General features: G+C 34.7%; 1 protein-coding gene across 1 annotated transcript in view; it reads left to right on the top strand.

Moving 5' to 3' along the window:
* Positions 1 to 25,448, top strand: part of CFAP47 (cilia and flagella associated protein 47) — a 496,124-nt gene that overhangs the window by 92,412 nt on the left and 378,264 nt on the right. The window contains exons 22-24 of the mRNA XM_043459762.1: positions 3,073 to 3,214; positions 15,372 to 15,466; positions 19,698 to 19,857. Coding sequence (XP_043315697.1) covers positions 3,073 to 3,214; positions 15,372 to 15,466; positions 19,698 to 19,857 — 397 coding nt within the window. The remainder of the gene's footprint in view (positions 1 to 3,072; positions 3,215 to 15,371; positions 15,467 to 19,697; positions 19,858 to 25,448) is intronic.

Genomic DNA, 25,448 nt, shown 5'->3' with positions numbered 1-25,448 from the left:
AATGAAACATCCATGAAAATAATACATTTTACAGTATTTTTATGCTTTTATAATTCTGTTATAAGAACAGATTATTTACAAAAGATGATGTTATGTGAGATGATATTGGTAATGAGGTGGTCAGTGTCTTAGTCTGTTCAGACTGCTGTAACACAGTACCACAGACTGGGTGATTTATAAGTGACAAAAATTTATTTCTTACCGTTCGGGAGGCTGGATATCTTAAGTTTATGGCACCAGCCTATTAGGATGAGGGCTCCCTTCTGAGTTGCAAACTTCTTGGTGTGCCCTCATGGGATGGAAGAGGCTAGGAATCTCTCTGGAGTGTCTTTTATAAGGCACTAATTATAGTTACACGACTCTAATCCCCAGTCATGAGGCCTCATGGCTTAAGCACATCCCAAAGCCCCACCTCCTCATTTTATCATTTTTGGGGCTTAGGATTTCAATATATGAATTTGGGGGAGACATTTTCAGACCATAGCAGCCAGGGAGTGTTAAATAAAAACAAAATGAAAGCCCAAGAGTTTTCCTAGTTGGGTAATATGCATGGCAAGCTCTAAGTATACCCTTTTTATTATTAATATTTAGTTCTTATATTAAAAACATTGTTTTACTTCTCTAGGTTCTTGAGACCATCACGTGATGACTATCTGGGTAATTCCTGGAAACCACTGATTGATTTCTCCACATATTTTTAAAAATCATAATTTGTTGAGTGGCAATTTCTGTAACATAAAATTAACCATTTGGAATTAATGCAGTGCCTTCACAATGTGGTATAAACACGCCCTCTATCTCATTTCAAAGCATTTCCATCACTCCAAAGTAAAACCTTTTACCCATTAAGTGGTTTCTCCCCATCTCTCTTCCCACCAGCCACTCGCAGCCACCAATCTGCATTCAGTCTCTATGGATTTATCTCTTCTGGATATTTCATGGAAAATCACCTTTCCAAAATTTCCTAAATTTTTCTTGTGTTTATTTGTAGTCACCCTCTCCTCCACTTTCAGTTTAGGGCAAACATTGATCTCATTTTGTTTGTGTAATTTTGTCTTTTCACTTGTATGAATGAAATTATAAAGTATGTTGCCTTATCATTCTGGCTTCTCTCGCTTAGAATAATACATTTGAAATCCATCCATATATTTCTGTTTAACAGTAGTTCATTCCAGTTTATTGCTGAAATGTATTTTATTATAGGTATTTACTAGTATTTGTTACCTATTCAGTATTTGGAAGGGATTTGGCTTGGTTTCAGGTTTTTACAATTATGAATAAGGCTACTAAAACATTTCCATGCAGTCTTTTGTATGAAAAAATTTCTGTTTTTCTTTGGTAAGCATCTAGGGTTGGGCATCTCTGAGCCTTATGTTAAGTATATATTTAATTTTCTAAGAATCTGGAAAACTTTCCCCAAGTGACGAGAAAATTTTACATTCCTATCAGCAATTCATAAATGTATTAGGTGCTTGAATCTTTATCAGCATTTGGTAGTATCATTTTTATTTAAGCATTTTGATAGGTGTGAAGTGTTAATCTTCTGTGATTTTAAATTGCATTTTTCTCATATCTGATGATGTTAAGCATCTTTTTATATGGTAAGATGTTGTATGTACATTTTCTTTTCTGAACTCTCTTTTCAAATCTTTTACATAGTTTATCATTGGGTACTTGTTTTTTTCTCTTAATCTTTGTGTGTTGTTTATATATTTAGGATGCAAATTGAATTTTTTCAGAAATAATGTTTTTGACTAGTAATTTTATTTTTTAACATTAACAGAACAAATATTTAAAACTTGATAAAGTACACTTTAATTATTTTTATAGATGATTATTTTGATATTGCACTTAAGAAATATTTTTCTCCTACATTTTCTTCTGCAAAGTTTATAGTTTTAGGCTTTATATTTAGGTCTTCGGTCCATTTTGAATTAATAGGAATTATTTCTAATGTCATTTTTTTTTATTTTTAAGAATTCTATTTGGACTCATGAAAAATAAGCCAAGTCTTATGTTGAAAAAAAAATGTACTTTCAGTGTCACAAGACAATTTTTTTTGAAACTGTCTTTTCTAAAAAACTGCTATTTTGCTAAATCCATAATATCTCATTAGATCTCCTAAACTTATTCATCTGGCATAACTGAAACTTTGTACCCTTTGACCAACATCTCCCCATATCTTCCTTCCCCCAACCCTTGGCCACCACCATTTACTCTCTGCTTCTGAGTTGACTGTCTTAGATTCCACGTGTAAGTTAGATCATACATTATTTGTGTTTCTATATGTGGTTTGTTTCGTTTAGTATAATGTCCTTCAGCCCCACCCATGTTGTTGCAAATGGCAGGATTTCCTGCTGCTTTTAAAGCTGAGACATATTCCACTGTATGTGTATATCACCTTTATTTTTTTATCCATTCATCCTTTCATGAATATGTGGTCTATTTCCACATCATGACTATTGTGAATAATGTTGCAGTGAACATAGGAGCGCAGGTAACTCTCTGAGATCCTGATTCCAGTTCCTTTGGGTAAATACCCAAAAGTGATATTGCTGGATAATATGTTAGTTCTGGTAACAGTATTGTACTTTATACTTGAAATTTGCTTAGAGGGTGGATCCTAAGTGTTCTTTCTCTCTCTTTCATACATACATACATACACACACACACACAGTAACTACGTGAGGTGATGGATATATTAATAGCCTGATTGTGTTATTTCATTATGTATATCAAATTATCAAGTTGTAAACTTTAAATATATACAATAAAAATTGTATAAAATGAAATAGGTGAAGGGAATAAAGAGATACATACCTCCAATTATAAATAAACCACAGGAATGTAATATTCCATGTGAGGAAAATGGTCAATGACATTGTAATAATTTTGTATAGAGACAGTTGATTACTAGACTTACCATGGTGATCATCTCATAATATATGCAAATATCAAATCACTATGTAGTACACCTGAAACAACATAATAATGTACCCTGTTTTTAAATTCTAAAAGATGACGATTTTTATACCAAAAGTAGCCAGTCATAATGTATTTTTTGTCTAACAGGTGGCAACGTACAACTTTACCATGCAAGTTCGAGTTAATTTCTTTGCAGCTTCAGAACTTGACTCTCAGTGTTGTTTCTCAGACTCTAATGTGATTCCAAATACACCACCAGATATTCAACTATGTTATATCCAAGCTACTGGTATGTAATATGGAACATTCAACTGATGTGCGAATCAACATTTATTCTTACATAGCTAAAAGTTTAAAAAGTTATAGCATGATATTCATTTTTAAAAAATAGAAATGCTAGAAAGTAAATTTATTATATGGTTCTTGTGTATGTTTGTGAGTCTGTGAGACTGAATTTTGATAAATAGCATGGATATACTGTCACATGATTTACCTTTGCTTAAAAAATAGGATGTAATTAAAAACAGAGGTCAGGTTGGTACTTTGTTTTTTGTGTGGGCAATTTAAATGATTATTTCAAAATAGAAATTGTTAAAAGAAAATACATTGGTTATAAAATAAAATGATGAAAATTTTATTTAAGGGAATGTTTTCCCCCAAAGGGATGAGTTACTAAAGAACTAAGTGCAAGTAAAGAAGGATAATTATTTTAAAATTTTGAATTATTTATTGGATATTTATTTATTCATTTTCTTCAGATATTCAAGTGTAAAACTGATGCCCTCTGCAGACTATACTTTTGACTGGCTTAGGCTTGCATTGTATTTTGTGCTTAAGTATTTTTCTTGGAAATTTAAGTCTAGTTTATATTATACTGTATTTTGTTCTGACATTAGTTGTCTTTAATAATAAAATAGTGATCAATTAATAATTGTACTTGGCACGAAGTTAGAGAAACCTCATTAAAGCAGCATATACACTATAGGGATTTATTTCACTCCCGTTTAAAATACAGATAGTAATTCCACAACTGGTAGAGAAGTTCCATGAAATTAAAAATTTATCCCTTGTTTTAAGGTATCTTTTTAGATTAGGCAAATTACTTTAATGAAAAAGAAAATATAATTCACTTATTTTATAATTAAAAATTAATGTATCATCATTAAGGAAAATTGGAAAATGTAGAATCACAGAAAACATCATCTGGAATGTAACTATTTATAACATACCATTATTAATAATTTGGTGTCTCACTCTTCTTTTGTTCCATATTTAGCTTTTATTAGTTTATTTATAGCATATTGGAGATCTTACTGCCTATGTTAAGATGAAATCTGATTACCTGATACAAACTTTACCATTGCCCTAAGTTCTTGTGGGTTTTTTCACTCCAGAAAGTAATTGTCTTGAGTTTTATAATGTTTCCCTAAATTGCTTCCTCGAAAAATGCTTTGCCATTATTTTCCATATTTCTTTTTCTGACTCCTATTGGTTAGATTTTGTACCTCTTTGATTATATTGTATATTTTAATTATCTTATATATTCTCCCTTAGTGTCCTTTTCCTCATCTTTTCATTTTATTTCCCAGGACTTTTTTTTTCTGAATTGACTATTTTATGTCTTAAAAAATTATCTTGGTGATTATAAACTAACAGGATTTTCAAACTTTTTTTCTTATTGTTTCTTTACTTATGGCGTTTTTAAAAATGAAAGCAACACTTTTTGTCTGTAATTATATTATAAATTATTTGAGCTTTTCTTCAGTTGAGTACATTGTCTCAATTTTTGCTGAAACATTTTTCTTTTATATCTGTCTCCCTCATGTTGAGGAGTTCCTTAAATGTCGATTGAGTCTTGCCTGTTCTCTTATGTTTCTTAGTGAGTCTCACAGTGTTGGCTTCAGGACCAACTATTATATCTTTTTTTGTGACAAACTGGATGCCAATGAATGTTTTAATTTAGGGGGGAACCAAAATATTAGTATGTGAGACCTTAATCTTGAGGAACAGTTTCTCCAGAAAATGTTTCTCTAATAATCTTTATTGGGTAGAATATAGCTTTGTATAAGCAAAATTTGTTGTTCAGTCACTCAATCGTGTCCAACATGTTGCGACCCCATGGACTGGGGCATGCCAGGCTTCCCTGTCTTTCACCATCTCCTGGAGCTTGCTCAAACTCATGTTTGTTAAGTCAGTGATGCCATCCACCCATCTTGTCCTCTGTAGTCCCCTTCTCTTCCCGCCTTCAATCTTTCCCAGTATCAGGGCCTTTTCTAACGAGTTAGCTCTTTGCATCAGGTGGCCAAAGTATTGAAGTTTCAGCTTCAGCATCAGTCCTTCCAATGAATATCAGGACTGATTTCCTTTAGGATGTGCTTGCGTTCCAAGGGACTCTCAAGAGCCTTCTCCGACACCACAGTTCAAAAGCATCAATTCTTTATCTAATGGATAAAATAGAGATAAAATTCTCTTATATCAATTTATCAAATTGATAAGTGAAATAGAGATCACTAAATGGTGTCATAATATGGCAAAAGAGTGATTTGTTTTAAAAGATACAACCAGTCTATTATTTTCACTGTTAATCCCCAATTGGCAATTTGAAAATATGCAGAATATTTTAGCCATTTCTTGTGTATGGGCCATAACATTGTCTTTTCCTAAGATTTCTCATGACAAGAGTTTGGGGTAACACAGTGATGGAAATTATCTGTGCCTTTCTCTTATTCTACATATCCTAACTTCCTGCCAAGGCATCTATTAATTCCACTGGTAAAATAAAATTGCTTGTAAGATATGTGAGTTTTTGCATCAGAAATTGGTTTCTTTCCAGGGAATTATATTGACATAAACATGTAAGATTCTTTAGTTTTCATTAAGGATTATAAACATCCTCAAGGTAAGTTTCAAAAAGTATAGATTTTTCAGCTCTGGTTTCTAGTTCAGCGTATAAGAAACTTAGAAGTCACTGCTCCATCCTTACAGCAAGTTAAAAAGCTAAGCAAACTGAAAAATCAACAGATCTTCTTAGATCTATAAGAAAAGTGAGGTCACAGGGCAAACTCATGCCTCTGAAAATGGAGAGACTCATGGACAAATACAGAGAATCACAACTTATTGAATGGAACAGAAACTCCAAAGTAGAAGTTCCTGTGGGAATCAATGCCTGGATGAGGAAGCCTGTACTGTAACTGATGAATTTCTGGAAGTTCAGCATGAACAAGTCTGAAAGCAACAGTCTCTATGGAGCCCCAGTCATACTCCATGGGGCCCCTTTCATACTTTTGTGAATTTTACCTCTAGGAGCTTGACTTGATTCTCTTAAGTGATTATGAGAGAAAAATACTCTCATATTTCTGGCAAGGGTGAGGAAAAGGAATTTTGAAATATGCCAAAGTATTCTGTTCTGCTTAACAAGGTCTGCCCTCTGGAGAAACTCGTTGACCAGATCTTTCTGGGGTTTTATCAGAAACTCCCTGATCTCAGGGAAGGGAAATATCCAACTGCAGTCTCCTCTAACCTTCTCTGTGCGAGAGAAGAAATGTTAATAATCAACTCAGCCCACTCTAACCATTTAGCCCCAAACTGGTAGTGGTGGCATGCAGATTGAGAAAGACATGTAAAGTTCATATTCTAGAGACATGGACTCACCAAAAGACTGAGATCTAATCATAGGATTATAGAATGTTTCTGCCCCCCACAACTTACTACTACATTACTAAAGGTCTGTTTACAGCAGTTCCTTTACCCAGTGCATCATATCTAAGCATCAAGGGAAAATGTATAAGACATACTAAAAAGTGAAAAACTCAGTTTTCAGAGACAGAACAAGAGTTGAAAACCAGATGCAGTTATGGCATAGATGTTGGAATTATCATATTGGGAATTTAAAATAACTAATTAGTATGCTTGGGCCTCTAATGGATAAAGTAGACACCATGCAGGAACAGATGGGCAATATAAGCAAAGAGATTAAAATTCTCAGAAAGATCCAGAATGAATGCTGTGGAGCAAAAACAGTGGAACAAAAATGAAGAATCTCATGAGTAGGATTATTAGTGGACTGGATGTGGCTGGGGAAAGACTGTCTGAGCTTGAGAATATCTCAATAGATATCTCCAAAGGAAAGCAAATGCTAAAAAAAAAATGACTGAAAAAAGGAGAAAAAAGAACAGACTGAGTACTGTGGGACAACTACAAAATATTAATATGTGCATACTTGAAATACCAGAGGGAGAAGAAAAAGAAAGTAACAAGAAATATTTGAAACATAATGACTGAGAATTTGCTCCAAATTAATATCAGACACCACGCCATAATCCAAGAAGCTCAGAGAATACCATATATGATGAATGCAAAAAAAAAAAAAAAAACCCACTTAGGCATATTACTTTCAAACTGCAAAAAAATCAAAGATTGAAAAAATCCTCAGGATGCATGCACCTCAGTGTTCATTGCAGCACTGTTTACAATAGCCAGGACATGGAAGCAACCTCAGTGTTCATCAACAGGGGAAGGGATATAAAAGATGTACACTATATATATATATATATATATATATATATATATGCACAATGGTATATTACTCAGCCATAAAAGGAGCAAAAGAATGCCATTTATAGTGACATGGATGGACCTAGAGATTTTCATAGAGTGAAGTGAGTCAGAAAGAGAAAGACATATTGTATAATTTAATTGATATGTAGAGTCTAGAAAAATGGTACAGATGAACTTACTTGTAGAAATGAATAGAGTCACAGATGTAGAAAACAAACTTACAGTTACGAAGGTGGGAACAGGGACTAAGATGAATTGGGAGACTGTAATTGACTAAATAGACTAAAATAGACAACTATTGAGAACCTGCTGTGTAGCACAGGGAACCCTACTCAGTTCTCTGTTGTATCCTGGATGGGAAGGGAATCTAAAACAGAGTGGATATATGTATATAACTCTTTCACTTTGCTGAATAGCAGAAGCTAACGCAATACTGTAAAGTAACTATACTCCATAAAAATTAATTTTATAAAAGTCGAAAGTAATTCAGAGGAAAAGACACCTTAATATACAGAGGAGCAAAGATAAAAGTTACATGTGACTTCTCCTGAGAAACTATGCAAACGAAAAGAGAATGGAGGGAAATATATAAAGTGTTGAGAGACAGAAAAATGCCAACCTAGAATTCTGTACCTTGAGAAATTATCATTCAAAAGTAAAGGAAAATTAAAGCCTCTTACAAACAAACAACACTTGAGGGGATCTGTTGCCAAAAGACTGGTCTTGAAAGACATTTTTTTAATTAATAAATTTAGTTTAATTAGAGGCTAATTACTTTGCAATATTGTGGTTTTTGCCATACATTGACATGAGTCAGCCACAGGTGTTAAAAAGTTCTTTAGTGGGAAGAAAAATGATATAGGTGAAAAACTTGGATCTATAAAAGAAAAGAGCACTGGAAACAAAATAAAGGTAAAAGAAGAGTTTTTATTTTATTTTTCATATTCTTAATCTAACATTTAAGTTTATTCAGTATAATAATAGCAGCAGTGTATTATTTCTATATATGCTTATGTATACTTATACGTAAGTGAAATTAATGACAATAATGAAACAAGCAGTGGTAGAGAGGGGTTAGAATTATTTTGTTATTAAAATGTCCTTGTAGATAAAGACAAATGCTCTGATATCACTTGCATATGGAATATAAAAATAAATATATATTTAAAAAAATTAGAAACAGACTCACATATATAGAGAACGAACTAGTAATTACCAGTGGGGAGGGGCGAGGTAGAGATATAGGGGTATCTCATGTATGCAAGTCTGGTTCACATTCAAAACTCAATTAACCAGTTTTCTTATCAGTAAAAAAGAACAATTGGTAGCTTCCTTATGTACTTGGCAAAGTGGAAAGCACTATGGAAAGCACTAGTGAAGTAGAAAGTGTATTTTAAATTAGCAAACTGTAACTTAAACCAAGGAAATTATAATTATTATAGATACAGCCCCCAACTATCAGTTTTCTCTGTTAAGAATATTCCCTAGGAATTTATTCTAGGAAAGCAAACAAAGGAATATATAAAGATATTCATCAGAACATTACCAATGATGGTGAAATACTGGGAGTAGCCTAAATGTCCAGCAATAGGGGATTGGCTAATTAGGTTATTCTTTGACTATGTTAAGGAATGTTATACCTCTATGAAAATTCATGGTATCTTGTTAAGTAAGAAAAAGTGCAGATTAGAAAACCTATGGTTGTATGGCCCTAATTTTGGGTTATTTCAAAATATATATAACAAAAATTATATGTAGACAAAACATGAACAGTAATGGTTACTGAGTGGATATAGTATAGGTAATTTGAGGGGGTGATTTTTTGTGTTCTTACAGTTTTCTTTATAAAGAACATGCAATTAAGTTATTAGAAAAAAACTCAATGTAATCCATGACATTAATGGATTTCCCCAGTTGCTCAGTGGTAAAGAACAGTTCTATGAAGTCAAATCCCTGTGAAGTCAAATCCCTTATGACTATACAGTGGAAGTGAGAAATAGATTTAAGGGACTAGATCTGATAGACAGACTGCCTGATGAACTATGGACGCAGATTCATGACACTGTACAGGAGACAGGAATCCAGACCATCCCCAAGACAAAGAAATGCAAAAAAGCAAAATGGCTGTCTGAGGAGGCCTTACAAATAGCTGTGAAAGGAAGGGAAGTGAAAAGCAAAGGAGAAAAGGAAAGATATTCCCATTTGAATGCAGAGTTCCAGAGAATAGCCAGGAGAGATAAGAAAGCCTTCCTCAGTGATAAGTGCAAAGAAATACAGGAAAACAATAGAAAGGGAAAGACTAGAGATCTCTTCAAAAAAATTAGAGATACCAAGGGAACATTTCATGCAAAGATGGCCTCAATAAAGGACAGAAATGATAGGGACCTAACAGAAGCAGAAGATATTAAGAAGAGGTGGCAAGAATACACAGAAGAACTGTACAAAAAAGATCTTCATGACCCAGATAATCACAATGGTGTGGTCACTCACCTAGAGCCAGACATCCTGGAATGTGAAGTTAAATGGGCCTTAGGAAGCATCACTACGAACAAAGCTAGTGCAGGTGATGGAATTCCAGTTGAGCTATTTCAAAACCTAAAAGATGATGCTGTGAAAGTGCTACACTCAATATGTCAGCAAATTTGGAAAACTCAGCAGTGGCCACAGGACTGGAAAAGGTCAGTTTTCATTCCAATCCCAAAGAAAGGCAATGCCAAAGAATGCTCAAAACCGCACAATTGCACTCATCTCACATGCTAGTAAAGTAATGCTTAAAATTCTCCAAGCCAGGCTTCAGTAATACATGAACCGTGAACTTCTAGATGTTCAAGCTGGTTTTAGAAAAGGCAGAGGAACCAGAGATCAAATTGCCTACATTTGATGGATCATCAAAAGAGCAAGAAAGTTCCAGGAAAACATCTATTTCTGCTTTATTGACTATGCCAAAGCCGTTGACTGTGTGGATCACAATAAACTGTGGAAAATTCTGAAAGAGATGGGAATACCAGACCATCTGACCTGCCTCTTGAGAAATATGTATGCAGGTCAGGAAGCAACAGTTAGAACTGGACATGGAACAACAGACTGATTCCAAATAGGAAAAGGAGTACGTCAAGGCTGTATATTGTCACCCAGCTTATTTAACTTATATGCAGAGTACATCATGAGAAACGCTGGGCTGGAGGAAGCACAGGCTGGGATCAAGATTGCTGGGAGAAATATCAATAACCTCAGATATGCAGATGACATCAACCATATGGAAGAAAGTGAAGAAGAACTAAAAGAGCCTCTTGATGAAGGTGAAAGAGGAGAATAAAAAGTTGGCTTAAAGCTCAACTTTCAGAAAACTGAGATCATGGCATCTGGTCCCATCACTTCATGTCAAGTAGATGGGGAAACAGTGGAAACAGTGGCTAACTTTCTTTTTCTGGGCTCCAAAATCACTGCGGATGGTGACTGCAGCCATGAAATTAAAAGACGCTTACTCCTTGGAAGGCAAGTTATGACCAACCTAGACAGCATATTGAAAAGCAGAGACATTACTTTGTCAACAAAGGTCCGTCTAGTCAAGGCTATGGTTTTTCCAGTGGTCATGTATGGATGCAAGAGTTGGACTATAAAGAAAGCTGAGCGCTGAATAATTGATGCTTTTGCACTGTGATGTTGGAGAAGACTCTTGAGAGTCCCTTGGAGAGACTGCAAGGAGATCCTACCAGTCCATCTTAAGGGAAATCAGTCCTGAATATTCATTGGAAGGACTGATGCTGAAGCTGAAGCTCCAATACTTTGGCCACCTGATGCAAAGAGCTGACTCACTGGAAAAGATCCTGATGCTGGGAAAGATTGAGGGCAGAAGGAGAAGGGGACGACAGAGGATGAGATGGTTGGATGACATCACTGACTCAATGGACATGGGTTTGGGTGAACTCCAGGAGTTGGTGATGGACAGGGAGGCCTGGCATGCTGTGGTTCATGGGGTCGCAAAGAGTCAGACACGACTGAGTGACTGAACTGAACAGTTTTCTTTATAAAGAACTTAAAACTAAGTTATTAGAAAACAACTCAATGTAATCCATCACATTAATGGGTTTTCCTAGTTTCTCAGTGGTAAAGAATCCACCTGCAATGCTGGAGACACAGGAGATGCAGATTTGATCCCTGGGTCAGGAATATCCCCTAGAGGAGAGCATGGTAACCCACTTCAGTATTCTTGCCTGGAAAATTCCATGGACAGAGGAGCCTGGCGGGCTACAGTCCATGGGTTCACAAAGAATCGAATACAACTGAAGTGACTAAGCATGCATGCATGCATTCACATTAATAGCCTAAAGAAGAAAACGCCATATGTTCATATCAATAGATGCAGGAAAAAATGCATTTTACAAAATCCATTACCCATAAAAAAAGAAAAAAAAAGTAAATGAGTGATGGAAGGGAGCTTTCTCAAGTTGATAAAAAATGTCTACATAAAAAACCTCACAAATAACATTCTTTTTTTAATATTGAAGTATAGTTGGTTAACAGTTGTGTCTTAATTGCATGTGTATAGCAAAGTGACTCAGTTATACATAGACATGTATCTATATTCTTTTTCAAATTCTTTTCCCAATTAGGTTGTTACAGAATATTGAGCAGAGTTCCCTGTACTATACAGTAGGTCCTTGTTTGTTATCCATTTTAAATGTAGCTTGAAGCTTTCTCATTAAGATTGGAAACCAGGCTAGGCTATCCCCTCTCACCCCTCTTTCTCAACATTGTATAAGAAGACCTAGGTAATGTAATAAGACAGAAAAAGGAGTTGAAAGCTATACAGATTGGGAAGGAAGAACTAAATCTGCCCTTTAGTTCACAGATGACATGATTGTCTGTAGAAAATCTGAGTCAATTAAAAAAAAAACCTCATGGAACTAGTAAGCTATTATAATAAGGTTTCAGGATACAGGTTACTAAACAAAAGTAAGTTGCTTTTCTCAATGCATGCCCAGTCATTCAGTCACATCTAACTCTTTGCAACCCCATGAACTGCAGCCCGCCAGAGTCCTCTGTTAATTTGATTTTTCAGGCAAGAATACTCGAGTGGGTTGTCATTTCCTCCTCCAAGGGATCTTCCTGACCCAGGGATCAAACTGACGTCTCTTGGGTCTCCTGCATGGCAGGCAGATTCTTTATACCATTGAGCCACCTGGGAATATAAGTAGTGAGAAATGGAATTTAAAATTAAATACAAAATACCATTTATATTAGCACCCAACAAAAATGAAGTACTTAGGTATAAATCAAACAATATAGTTACAGATCTATAAGAGAAATGCAAAACTCTGGTGAAAGATATCAAAGGAGAATTAAATGGAGCAATGATTCTGTGTTAATGCATGAGAAGACTCAATATTGTCATGTTGACAGTTCTTCCCAACTTGATCTAGAGATTCAATGCATTCCCAGTCAAAATCTCAGCAAGTTATTTTGTGGATATTGACAGACATGTTGATTCAAAGTTTATATGAAAAGAGAAAAGACCCATAATGACCAGTGTGGTATTGAAGGAACAGAACAAAGAAGACAGACACTACCCGACTTCAAGACTTACTATAATGGTGCAATAATCAAGAGAGTTTATTGAAAAAGCTAGACAAATAGATCAATGGAACACGAAAGAGAGTCCAGAAACAGCCCCACATAAATATAGTAAGCTCATCTTTGACAAAGGAACAGAGGCAATACAACTCAGAATAAATAGTCTTTTTTAAAGAATGTAACTGAAAAATTGGACATCCACAAATTTAAAAAAATGAATCTAGATACAGATTTTATATACTTCACAAAAATTAACTCAAAATGATTACAGACCTAAATGTAAAAGGCAAAACTATAAAACTCATAGAAGATAACATAGGAAAACATCCCTAAAGTGACCTTGGGTTTGGCAGTGACCTTTTAGTTACAAGAAAAAAGATATGATCTGTAAAAGAAAGAATTAATAAGCTAGACCTCATAATGATAAAAATGTCTGTTCTGCAAAATATGCTATCAAGATACCAAAATGAAAAGCCACTGACTGGAAGAAAATATTTGCAAAAGACATATCTAATAAAGAACTATTACCCAAAATAAAGAACTCTTTGAATTCAACAGTAAGGAAAACAAACCATTTGAAACCTGGGCCAGTGATATGAGCATACAACTTACCAATGGCAATACACTGAAGGTAGATAAGCATGTGAAAAAATGCTCCACATCATATGTTATCAAGGAAATTAAAATTAAAACAACAGTAAGATAGCACTATGCATCTGTTAGAATGGCCAAAATCCAGAACATTGACAACGCTAAATGCTGATGAGGATGTGGACAATAGGAACTGGTGTGAATGCAGTACTACTACTTTGGAAAACAGTTGGTCATTTGATGTTTTTTTTTCCAATGCTTAACATATTCTTACCATACAGTGTGGCAGATGGCTGTCCGTATTTACCCAAATGAGTTGAAAACTCATATCTACACAAAAATGTGCATGTAAGTTTTTATGGCAACTTTTGTTCATCATTCCCAAAACTTGGAAGCAACCAAGGTGTTCTTCAGTAGCTGAATGGGTAAACTGTGGTATTGAGTTGGCCAAAAAGTTGTTAGAATTTTTCCGGACAATGGAATATTATTTAGCACTAAAAAGAAATGAGCTATCAGGTCATGAAAAGACATGGATGAACCTTAAATGTATAGTACTGAGTGAAATAATCTAATCTCACAAGACTATATGCTGTATCATTCCAACTATATGACATTCTGGAAAATGTAAAACCATGGAGGGCAATAAAAAGATCAGTGGCTTCCAAGGGTTGTGAGTAGAAAGAGACAAATAGGTAGACCACAGAGGATTTAGGGGGCAGTGAATATCCTTTGTATGAAACAGTAATGCTGGATGTCATTATACATTTGTTCAAACCTATAGAATGTACAACACTATGAATGACCCCTAATGTAAACAGTGAACATTAGGTTATGATAACGTATCATTACAGGTTCCTGTATAATGAATGTACCACTGTGGTAGAGGATGTTGATAATGTAAGAGGCTGTGTGTGTGTGGCAGTGGGGAGGGGGATATAAGGGATATCTCTGTATTTTCTGCACAATTCTGTGAACTAAAATTACTCTAATGATCTATTTAAAAATATAAGATTTTCCAGCAGATAATAATTCCTTCTCTAATGTATTTTTGTAGATAATTGTATTTCTGATCTTCCATAGAATAACCATTTTCTCCCTAGAGCTTTGTGTTTCATGTATAAAATGCTTCATGATATGCCATATATATATTTTCCCTTTATTACAATAATTTTTATTTCTATATTTCTTTTCACTTCTCTACTTCTGCATTGGTCAAACTTTACTATGGAGATCATTTTAATTTTGTCTACTTTTTTTCCTGAGATCAATATTTAGTATATTTTATGTTCTTTTATTGTCTCAAGGGTACATTTTATATTTACTTGTAATTAACTACCATTACAAAATTGGAACTTGCAATAATCCAAGTTATTCCTGAAATGTCTTTAAAAAATAATTTTGTTTCCTGGCTGGAAATACAGCAATAGGTAGAAAATTTAAGGTAAAGTAAGAATTATCTGTGAGCTTATGTCATTATTATTTTAACAGTATGTTCCCTGGTGACTCAGATGGTAAAGAATATGCCTGCCAATGCAGGAGGTGTGGGTTTGATCCCTGAGTCGGGAAGATCCCCTGGAGAAGGGAATGGCTACCTACCCCATTTTTCTTCCCTGGAGAATTCCATGGACAGAGGATCCTGGCAGGATCCAGTCCTTGAGGTTGCAAAGAGTCAGACACGACTGAGCAACTAACACTTTCACTTTACTTTTACTTTCCTTTTGCAGTGTTGCAAGCACCACTGACATTATCCAGCACTTATTTTATCTTTGAAATCCCATTACATAATCTGGATCCTAATGGCAGGGTCACAGAAACTCAGGTATGTATAGAGAATTGATGCAGTTTACAATTTTTTTTTCTGATTATGGTTTTTCACTTATTAAGATGATTATTCTGAAGCCTGTGTTGTAAGAATATGTGTGTGTGTGTGTGTGTGTGTATAGCATATTTCTCATAAGTAATAATCAAACTATATAAACACATATAAAGCCATTTATAGATTTATATTTTAATATAAAGCTAAAATATAAAATAAATTGAATGGTTATCTGTCTTATACAAATGGAATCTATGGTTAAAATTCACATGAAATACATTTCATACAGGTGAGGAAATTAATTGAGAGGCAATAATATAAATTGAAAAAGTCCAGATATATAATACAGTCACTTCTATGATAATCTGCTCTTTTTTTTCTTATTAGATATTTCTGCCTTTCTTCTAATTATGAATCCATCTGAAAACATAAAGACATGCATAAGAAAGAAGCTCAGGATACATTGTAGAAATTTGTATTTGTAGTGTTCCTTTTTTGTCTTCTATATCACTTTTCCTGCATTTGTGAATAGAATCCTTTATATTGTAAAAGACACTTTGCTGATGTATAATGTAATTAAGATGAATGATCCTGAGCATGAGGGGTTATCTGAGATTATGCAGGTGGCCCCAGTCTTATCACATGAGAAGTTATAAACAGAGAACTTCTTGACTGTGGTCAGAAGTTGTGATGACAGAAGAGAAGTCAGAGAGATGTCATGTTGCTGGTGCAAGGAGGCCACCAGCCAAATACATCTGAACTGAGAATGGCAGGAAAACAGATTCTTCTCTAGAGCCTCTGGAAAGTATCATAGTTCCTCTATGATTTTAGTCTTGTGATTTTAGTCTTCTTGATTTTAGTCCAGTGATATTTGCATTGACCTTCTAATCAATAAGACTCTAATGTGACACATTTGTGTTGTTTTAAACCACTGTGGTAATTTGTTGTGGAAGCAATAAAAAAACCTAAAGTAAGCTATATTAGCATCACACAGAATTAGCTATAACTATTAGAGAAAATTGAAATAAGAATTGGTTAAAATTGGTTGCTTCTGGGAAACAGGACTGTTGATGAGGAAGAGTTGAGTGGGCCAACTTTTTGATAAGTATATTTTCACTATTTGTATAAACTATGTACATGTATCATTATGATGACTTTATAAAGAAAAATAACACAATACTACATGTACTTGGAGAAGGAAATGGCAGCCTACTCTGGTGTTCTTGCCTGGTATATCCCATGGACAGAGGAGCCCGGGGGCCTGCAGTCCATGGGGTCCTGAGAGTCGGACATGACTTAGCGACTAAACCACCACATATACTAAATTAATTAACCAATGTTTCTCCCTTGATGAATGGATCAGTTCTATTATTAAGATAGGATATAGAAAGAAGTGGATTGTATTTTGGAGATACCATTTCCTCAAATTCAGAATGAGAAAAATGAGGCATTCACATAACTAGTATGATACCATGCCCACCTTCTGTGTTAAGAAAAGGAAAAAAAGACGTTTTCTTTACAAGGTGCAAAGGAACTTCCTTACAGAGTACACAAATATTAGAACTAAATAGATGTCTCAGTATATACAGACATCTGGGAATAAAATTGACTCATTTTAAAAATCCTGATTATTTTAAATCAATCACGCTTTGAAAGAAACAAAGTACGCCATTTTATTGTGGTGATGATTACATGGATCATTCTCCACTCTTCAAATTTTGAAGAACAGGGTTTTTAAAAACCTGGTTGAAGGTTTTATTTTCATAATGACTAGCACTGGAAAGATGAGTCTGCATACATGTCATGTACATAGCTCCCAGATTCACAGGAACTTCACAAAGACAGTGCAGAGAGATTTGGCATACACTTTACACAACTTTCCCTAGTGTTAACACCTTATACAACCAGAAAACATTTTTTTAACACTAACAAATTCGCATTAGTAAAATATTATTGGCTAAACAACAGACTCTATTCAGATTTCACCAGTTACTCACTAAGGGTCTTTTACTGCCCAGGGTCCAATCCAGCATACCATGTGGCATTAAGTCTCTTCTATTACATGATGGGTTCTCAGTGTTGCTAATATTTTATGACCTTGTTAATTTTAAAGAATACTGATCTGGTAGTTTTTTTCAGAATGTTCTTTAATTTTGGTTTGTCTTATATTTTTCACCTGACTGGTTTCTGTTCTTATTTTCTATGGACTTTGGGGAAGAATGTCACATAGGTGAAATGTTCATTTTGTCACATCACGTGAAAGGAGTACATGTCATCAATAAACACACCGTGTTTATTGTAAAGCTGGAGAAGCTATTTCTCCCCTTTGCACACTCTATACTGTGGAAGTGAGTCATCAATTTCAGCCCACACTCAAGGGGTGGGGGTCAAGCTCCACCTTCTGGAGGGGACATTTACTTATATTATTTGGAATTTTTCTGTAATAAAGGTTATTCCCTTCCTCCCTCCCTTTATTTATTTATTTGTCAGTATGAACCCACATATATGTATTTCCTATTCTCAGTTTTAATCCAGTGTTCATTTTTGTTTATGCTGCTAAAATTGTTCCAGCTTTGGCTATTAGGACATCTTTTAGATTGACCCCTTGACCTACTCTTGTTCTTATGATTTTTAAACATTTCTCTTACTTTCTATGACTACAGAATGGTCCAGGGTCACTTTTATTTTAGTTGTTCTAGCTCCTGAGTCAACATTTTCTCCAAGAAACCTCAGTATCTTTTATGGGAGAACGGTATTTAGAAAACAAGGTCTATATACAAGGTGTGCTAGCTGCTTCTGTGGTGTCACATGTTCTAGGTCCTTCTGGCAGATAGTGCCAGGAAATATTTGTATGTGTAAAAATCCATGAATACACATATATCGGTAGCTTTTCTATCTACCTGCCTATCATCTATTTATATCTACCTTTTCCTGTCTACCTGTCTATCTAAACATGAGTTTTAACTGATAGTTCTTACTCTAATCCTACACAACAAGGTTCATTCCATCTTTCTCCCTTGTTCATTTTTAACTCTTCTCTGACAATGTCTTATTTATAATATGTTTACTTATTTTTTAACCCTGGTGTACTTAGTAAAGAAGTTTCAGGATTTTTAACCTGTACTCTGTTAGAATTATTAACATATTTTCCAACTAGAGTACAGTGTTTATAAAGAGTATCTTTTTGTCTTTAGCCTTATATAGTTTCCAGTCAAAACACAGTTTTCCAGAATTACATAAGCCATTCTTTACCCAGTACCTTCAGTGAGGTTATTTCATATGTCTGTGATATAATTTGTCACAGTCTACAATCCATCCTGGGATCCATAACATCTTGGTTTATTGCTTTTAATTTTCATATCTTTAAGTTCACTCCTTGCAGTATATAATTGCTTGGGTCTTGGAAATTGTATAGAAGGGTTTACCACTTCAGTGCCATATAGAACAGTTTTATTATACTGAAAAATCTCTCTATAACCCCTTGGCAATTAACTACTTCTCCTTCCACCAACATTTGGCAGCAATTGATTTTATTTTTCATCCACAAGATTTTGCATTTCCAGACTGACAGGTAATTTAATTATACAATGTGTAGAGATTTGCATTCAGCATCTGTCACTTAAAATTAAGTAAATATGTAATACTCACTTATGTTTTTACTTGAATTAATATTTTACTTATTTTATTACTGAATTTTATCCTATTTTATGGCTGTACTACGGTTTGTTTATGCATTCATTTGTTGATAGAAATCATGTTTGTTTCGACTTCCAGGGGTTGGTGATTATGAACAAAGCTATTGTAAACATTCACATACAGATTTTTGTATAAACATAAATTTTCAATTTACTTAGGAAAATAATTAAGACTAGGTTTATTGGATCATTTGATAAGTGTATATTTAGCATTATAAGAAGCTGTCAAACTGTCTTCCAACATGACTGTACCAATTTGCATTCTACCATCATGAATGAAGGTTCTTGTTACTCTGCATCTTTCCTAACTAGCATAGCTCCTTTGAGTACTTTCATAGTTGTTAACAGGCTCTGAACATATTCATGTACCTCTTTGTTTGCCTAACGTTCACTTTTAAAACATTTTTTCTGTGATTACCGCTTTTAATTGCTTACTTTGTGTGTAGGACCATCAAGTTGCTATGGCAATACAAACTAAATTTCATGTTGCATATTGTAATCTTTATAAATTTCTTCTTTTATTTTTTATGTGTGAACAGAATCTGGTCTTACATAATACTTCAAGAAAAAATGTAGAGTGGAATTTGGATATTAGAAATACTGATAAACTTTTCAAAGATGGTATATTCAAATTTAGCACACTCAGTGGAACTCTGCGACCAAATGAAGAGTGTAATGTTGCTGTAAATTTCTGTCCAAGTAAGTACTTTTTTCCTGTATTTGTTGTTATTTCTCTATCAGTTTATCATTCACATATTTTATTTTACTATGTATATGAAACTTTATATTATTATATGTGCTTAAAACAGTTTTAAGAAATTTCTTACTAAAATTTTGTAGTAACTATCATTATAAATGACTCCCTGTGATCCTTTCCTCCTGGTGTTCGTGCTGTTATATACTCCCCTCCTACATCAAATAAGGTAAATATATGGCTTGTGGGATATTATGGATGTGATGGTGTCTGACCTCTAAGGGTTTATCAGAAAAGGCATTGCAACCCCTGACTAACATGGATTGCTCGCTCTGGGGAAAGCTGGCCAGAATGTCTGTTTATCTATATTTCTACTTTCCTGGTTTATTTTTTTAATTGCAAAAATATACTGTACCTTTTAATAATTGTTATGACAATTTTCTCTCATTAAATATATATTTGAAAAAATTTTGGAAGCTTTACACATTTTAATTTTTAATGAACTACAGATTATTTTTTCTGGTTTCTAGAAAAAGGCATATAATTGAGTTTTTCCTTTCAAAGAATAATATGCTTTTCCAGCAATCAAGGTATTATTTCATATGCATCACTATATAAAGAACAAAAATAGCTTTTCCCCCCTGAATTATCTTGGTGCCTTGTTGAAAATCAACTAACCATAAACACGATTCTTTATTTCTCTTGGTCTTAGAGAATGGCTTGTGAAGTATTTTATTCCCTTCATTTCTGTTTTTGTGAAGATTGATATTAATTATTCATGAAATGTTTGGTAAATTTCACCAATGAAGTTGTTTGGGCTTCGGCTGTTCCATGTGGGAAGTGTTTTGATTCCTACTTCGATCCCTTTAAGTCTACTCTTATTTTATATTTCTTCTTTCATCAATTTAAGTAGTTTGTATCTTCCTTGAGATTTATCCATTTCTTCTAGGTTATCTAACTTGTATATAGTTGTACATTGTGTTCAGAGTTGTACATGGTTCATTTATTAAATTTCTATAAAGGGAGCATTTTCTCTTTTTTATTCATGATTTTTGAATCTTTTCTTTCTTTTTTCTTGGTCATTCTTGCTAATGATTTTTAAAATTTGTTATTTTCAAATACCAACTTTTGATTGCCTAATTTTTTTCCTGTGCTTAAATTCAATTAATTTCTGTTCTAATATTTACTATTTTCTCTATTCTGCTTTGTTTGGCTGTAATTTTTTTTTCTTATCTCTTAGGGTGCAAGGTATTAGGTATTGATTTGAAACATCTTTTTATATATAGACATTTACAGCTATAAATTTCACTCTGAGCACTGGTTTAGGTGTATCACATAAATTTTGGCATGTTTTGTTTTCCTTTTAATCTCAAAGTATTTTTTAAAAATTTACCCTACCATTTCTTAACAATTAGTTTTTTGTGGAGTGTGTTTAATTTTCATGTATTTGAGAATTTCCCATATTTCACTTTATTATTGAGTTGTATTTTTATTACATTCTTGTTGCAGAACATACTTTGTATGGTTTTAGTCTTTTTTTAATGCAGTGAAAGTCGCTCAGTCACATTCAAGTATTTGTGACTCCACGGACTATACAGTCCATGGAATTCTCCAGGCCAGAATACTGGAGTGGGAAGCCGTTCCCTTCTCCACGGGATCTTCCCGACCCAGGAATCAAACAGGGGTCTCCTGCATTGCAGGCAGATTCTTTAACAGATCACCTTATACCCTAAAATATGGTCTACCCAAGAGAATGTTCCACATGCACTTGAGAAGTTTATGTATTTGGCTCTTGTTAGGTGAAAAGTTCCATAGATGTGTGTTAGGTCTACTTCATTTATAATGTTGTTTAAGTCTTTTTATTTCTTTAGTGATCTACCCACTTGACTTTCCCACAATTGAGAGTGGTGTGTTGAAGTTTTATAGGGTTGTTATTTAATTATTTATTTCTCCTTTCAATTCTATCAGATTTTCCTCATGCTGTTTGTTGCTCTGTTAAGTATGTATATGTTTATAATTGTTTTATATTCTTGATGGACTTCCCTGATAGCTCAGTTGGTAAAAAATCTGCCTGCAATGCAGGAGACCCTGGTTCAATTCCTGGATTGGGAAGATCTGCTGGAGAAGGGATAGGCTACCCACTCCAGTGTTCTTGGGCTTCCCTTGTGGCTCAGCTGGTAAAGAATCTGCCTGCAATGTGGGAGACCTGGGTTCAATCCCAGAGTTGGGAAGATCCCCTGGAGAAGGCAAAGGCTACCCACTCCAGTATTCTGGCCTGGAGAATTCAGAACTATACAGTCCATGGGGTCACAAAGAGTTGGACGCAACTGAGAAACTTTCAGTTCACTTCACTACTTCACATTTCTTCTTGATAGCTTGTCCTGTTATTAGTACATGTAGCACCCTTATTTATCTATAGTAGCAATTCTTTTCTTAATATTTATTTTCTGTGTTATTGTTATAGTCACTACAGTTCTGTTTTAGTTACTATTTGCATGTATATTATTTCCGTCCTTCTACTTTGAACTGAATTGTTTTTTGAATCTAAAAGTGTCTCCTGTAGATGACATGAATTTGGATTGTTTTTATTTTTATAATTTATTTATTTATTGGCTATGCTGGATCTTTGTTGCTCTGTGAGCTTTCTGTAGTTGTGGAGTGAGAGATACTCTCTAGTTGCAGTTACATGGACTTCTCATTGAGGTGGCTTCAGTAGCTTAGATGTGAGGGCTCAGTAGTTGTGGTTCCTGGGCTCTAGAGCATAGGTTCAATAGTTGTCAGGGAAACCCTGGATTTTTTTTTTAATCTAAATTTTATTTATCTCAGCCTTTTCATTGCTGTATTGATACTTTACTTTTACTGATTAATTACTAATGAAGTGAAGGAAAGATTTACATCATTTTGTTATTTGTTTTCTGTATGTCTTTTAGTTTAATATTTAACTTCTCTTGTTTCTTTCACAAATTTTGAGGTATTTTCATGGTGATTTTCCTGAAAAATACATCTAACATCTTAGTTTTTTAAATGTAATTGAAATTAATACCAAATTTTTGTCAACAGTATGCAAAAACTTTGCTCCAATATAGTGTCCCCACTTAAAGCTTAACATTCAGAAAACTAAGATCATGGCATCTGGTCCCATCACTTCATCGCAAATCGATGGGGAAACAGTGGAAACAGTGGCTGTTATTTTGGGGGGCTCCAAAATCACTGCAGATGGTGACTGCAGCCATGAATTAAAAGATGCTCACTCCTTAGAAGGAAAGCTATGAACAACCTAGACAGCATATTAAAAAGCAGAGACATTACTTTGCCAAAAAAGGTCCATCTAGTCAAGGCTCTGGTTTTTACAGTAGTCATGTATGGATGTGAGAGTTGGACTATAAAGAAAGCTGAGTGCCGAAGAATTGATGCTTTTGAACTGTGGTGTTGGAAAAGACTCTTGAGAGTCCCTTGGACTGCAAGGAGATCCAACCAGTCCATCCTAAGGAAATCAGTCCTGAATATTCATTGGAAGGACTGATGTTGAAACTGAAACTCCAATACTTTGGCCACCTGATGTGAAGAACTGACTCACTGGAAAAGACCCTAATTCTGGGAAAGATTGAAGGTGGGAGCAGAAGGGGACAACAGAGGATGAGATGGTTGGATGGCATCACCGACTCAATGGACATGAGTTTGAGTAAACTTCGGGAGTTGGTGATGGACAGGGAGGCCTGGCGTGCGCAGACCATGGGGTCGCAAAGAGTCAGACATGACTGAGTGACTGAACTGAATTGTCATACAAATTATATCTCTGCATAATATAATTCCATCAACACTGATTGATGCTACTTTCTTATGTATTTTTATCTGTGTGGTTTTGGGTTTTTTTTTATACTTTTATTGAAGTATAGTTGTACATTATTATATAAGTTTTGGGCATATAATATTGTGATTCACAATTTTTAAAGGTGTACTTCATTTATAGTTACTCTAAAATATTGGCCATATTCCCCATGTTGTATAATATATCCTTGTAGCTTATTTTATACCTAATAGTTTCTACTTTTTTTTTTTTATTATTAGTTGGAGGCTAATTACTTCACAACATTTCAGTGGGTTTTGTCATACATTGATATGAATCAGCCATAGATTTACACGTATTCCCCATCCCGATCCCCCCTCCCACCTCCCTCTCCACCCGATTCCTCTGGGTCTTCCCAGTGCACCAGGCCCGAGCACTTGTCTCATGCATCCCACCTGGGCTGGTGATCTGTTTCACCATAGATAGTATACATGCTGTTCTTTTGAAACATCCCACCCTCACATTCTCCCACAGAGTTCAAAAGTCTGTTCTGTATTTCTGTGTCTCTTTTTCTGTTTTGCATATAGGGTTATCGTTACATCTTTCTAAATTCCATATATATGTGTTAGTATGCTGTAATGTTCTTTATCTTTCTGGCTTACTTCACTCTGTATAATGGGCTCCAGTTTCATCCATCTCATTAGAACTGATTCAATGAATTCTTTTTAACGGCTGAGTAATATTCCATGGTGTATATGTACGACAGCTTCCTTATCCATTCATCTGCTGATGGGCATCTAGGTTGCTTCCATGTCCTGGCTATTATAAACAGTGCTGCGATGAACATTGGGGTGCACGTGTCTCTTTCAGATCTGGTTTCCTCAGTGTGTAATGCCCAGAAGTGGGATTGCTGGGTCATATGGCAGTTCTATTTCCAGTTTTTTACGAAATCTCCACACTGTTTTCGCATAGCAGCTGTACTAGTTTGATTCCACCAAAGTGTAGAGGGTTCCCTTTCTTCCACAACACTCTCCAGCATTTATTGCTTGTAGACTTTTGGATAGCAGCCATCCTGACTGGCGTGTAATGGTACTTATTGTGGTTTTGATTTGCTTTTCTGTGATAATGAGTCATGTTGAGCATCTTTTCATGTGTTTGTTAGCCATCTGTATGTCTTCTTTGGAGAAATGTCTGTTTAGTTCTCTGGCCCATTTTTTGATTGGGTCATTTATTTTTTCTGGAATTGAGCTTCAGGAGTTGCTTGTATATTTTTGAGATTAATCCTTTGTCTGTTTCTTCATTTGCTATATTTTCTCCCATTCTGAGGGCTATCTTTTCACCTTGCTTATAGTTTCCTTTGTAGTGCAAAAGCTTTTAAGTTTCATTAGGTCCCATTTGTTTAGTTTTGCTTTTATTTCCAATATTCTGGGAGGTGGGTCATAGAGGATCTTGCTGTGATTTATGTCAGAGAGTGTTTTGCCTGTGTTCTCCTCTAAGAGTTTTATAGTTTCTGGTCTTACATTTAGATCTTTAATCCATTTTGAGTTTCTTTTTGTGTATGGTGTTAAAAAGTGTTCTAGTTTCATTCTTTTACAAGTGGTTGACCAGTTTTCCCAGCACCACTTGTTAAAGAGGTTGTCTTTTTTCCATTGTATATCCTTGCCTCCTTTGTCAAAGATAAGGTGTCCATAGGTTCATGGATTTATCTCTGGGCTTTCTATTCTGTTCCATTGATCTATATTTCTGTTTTTGTGCCAGCACCATACTGTCTTGATGACTGTGGCTTTGTAGTAGAGTCTGAAGTCAGGC

The sequence above is a fragment of the Cervus canadensis genome, chromosome X (genome assembly GCF_019320065.1).
Source record: "Cervus canadensis isolate Bull #8, Minnesota chromosome X, ASM1932006v1, whole genome shotgun sequence".
In the NCBI taxonomy this organism is placed as follows: Eukaryota; Metazoa; Chordata; class Mammalia; order Artiodactyla; family Cervidae; genus Cervus; species Cervus canadensis.
This window is presented reverse-complemented; position numbering and strand designations above follow the sequence as displayed.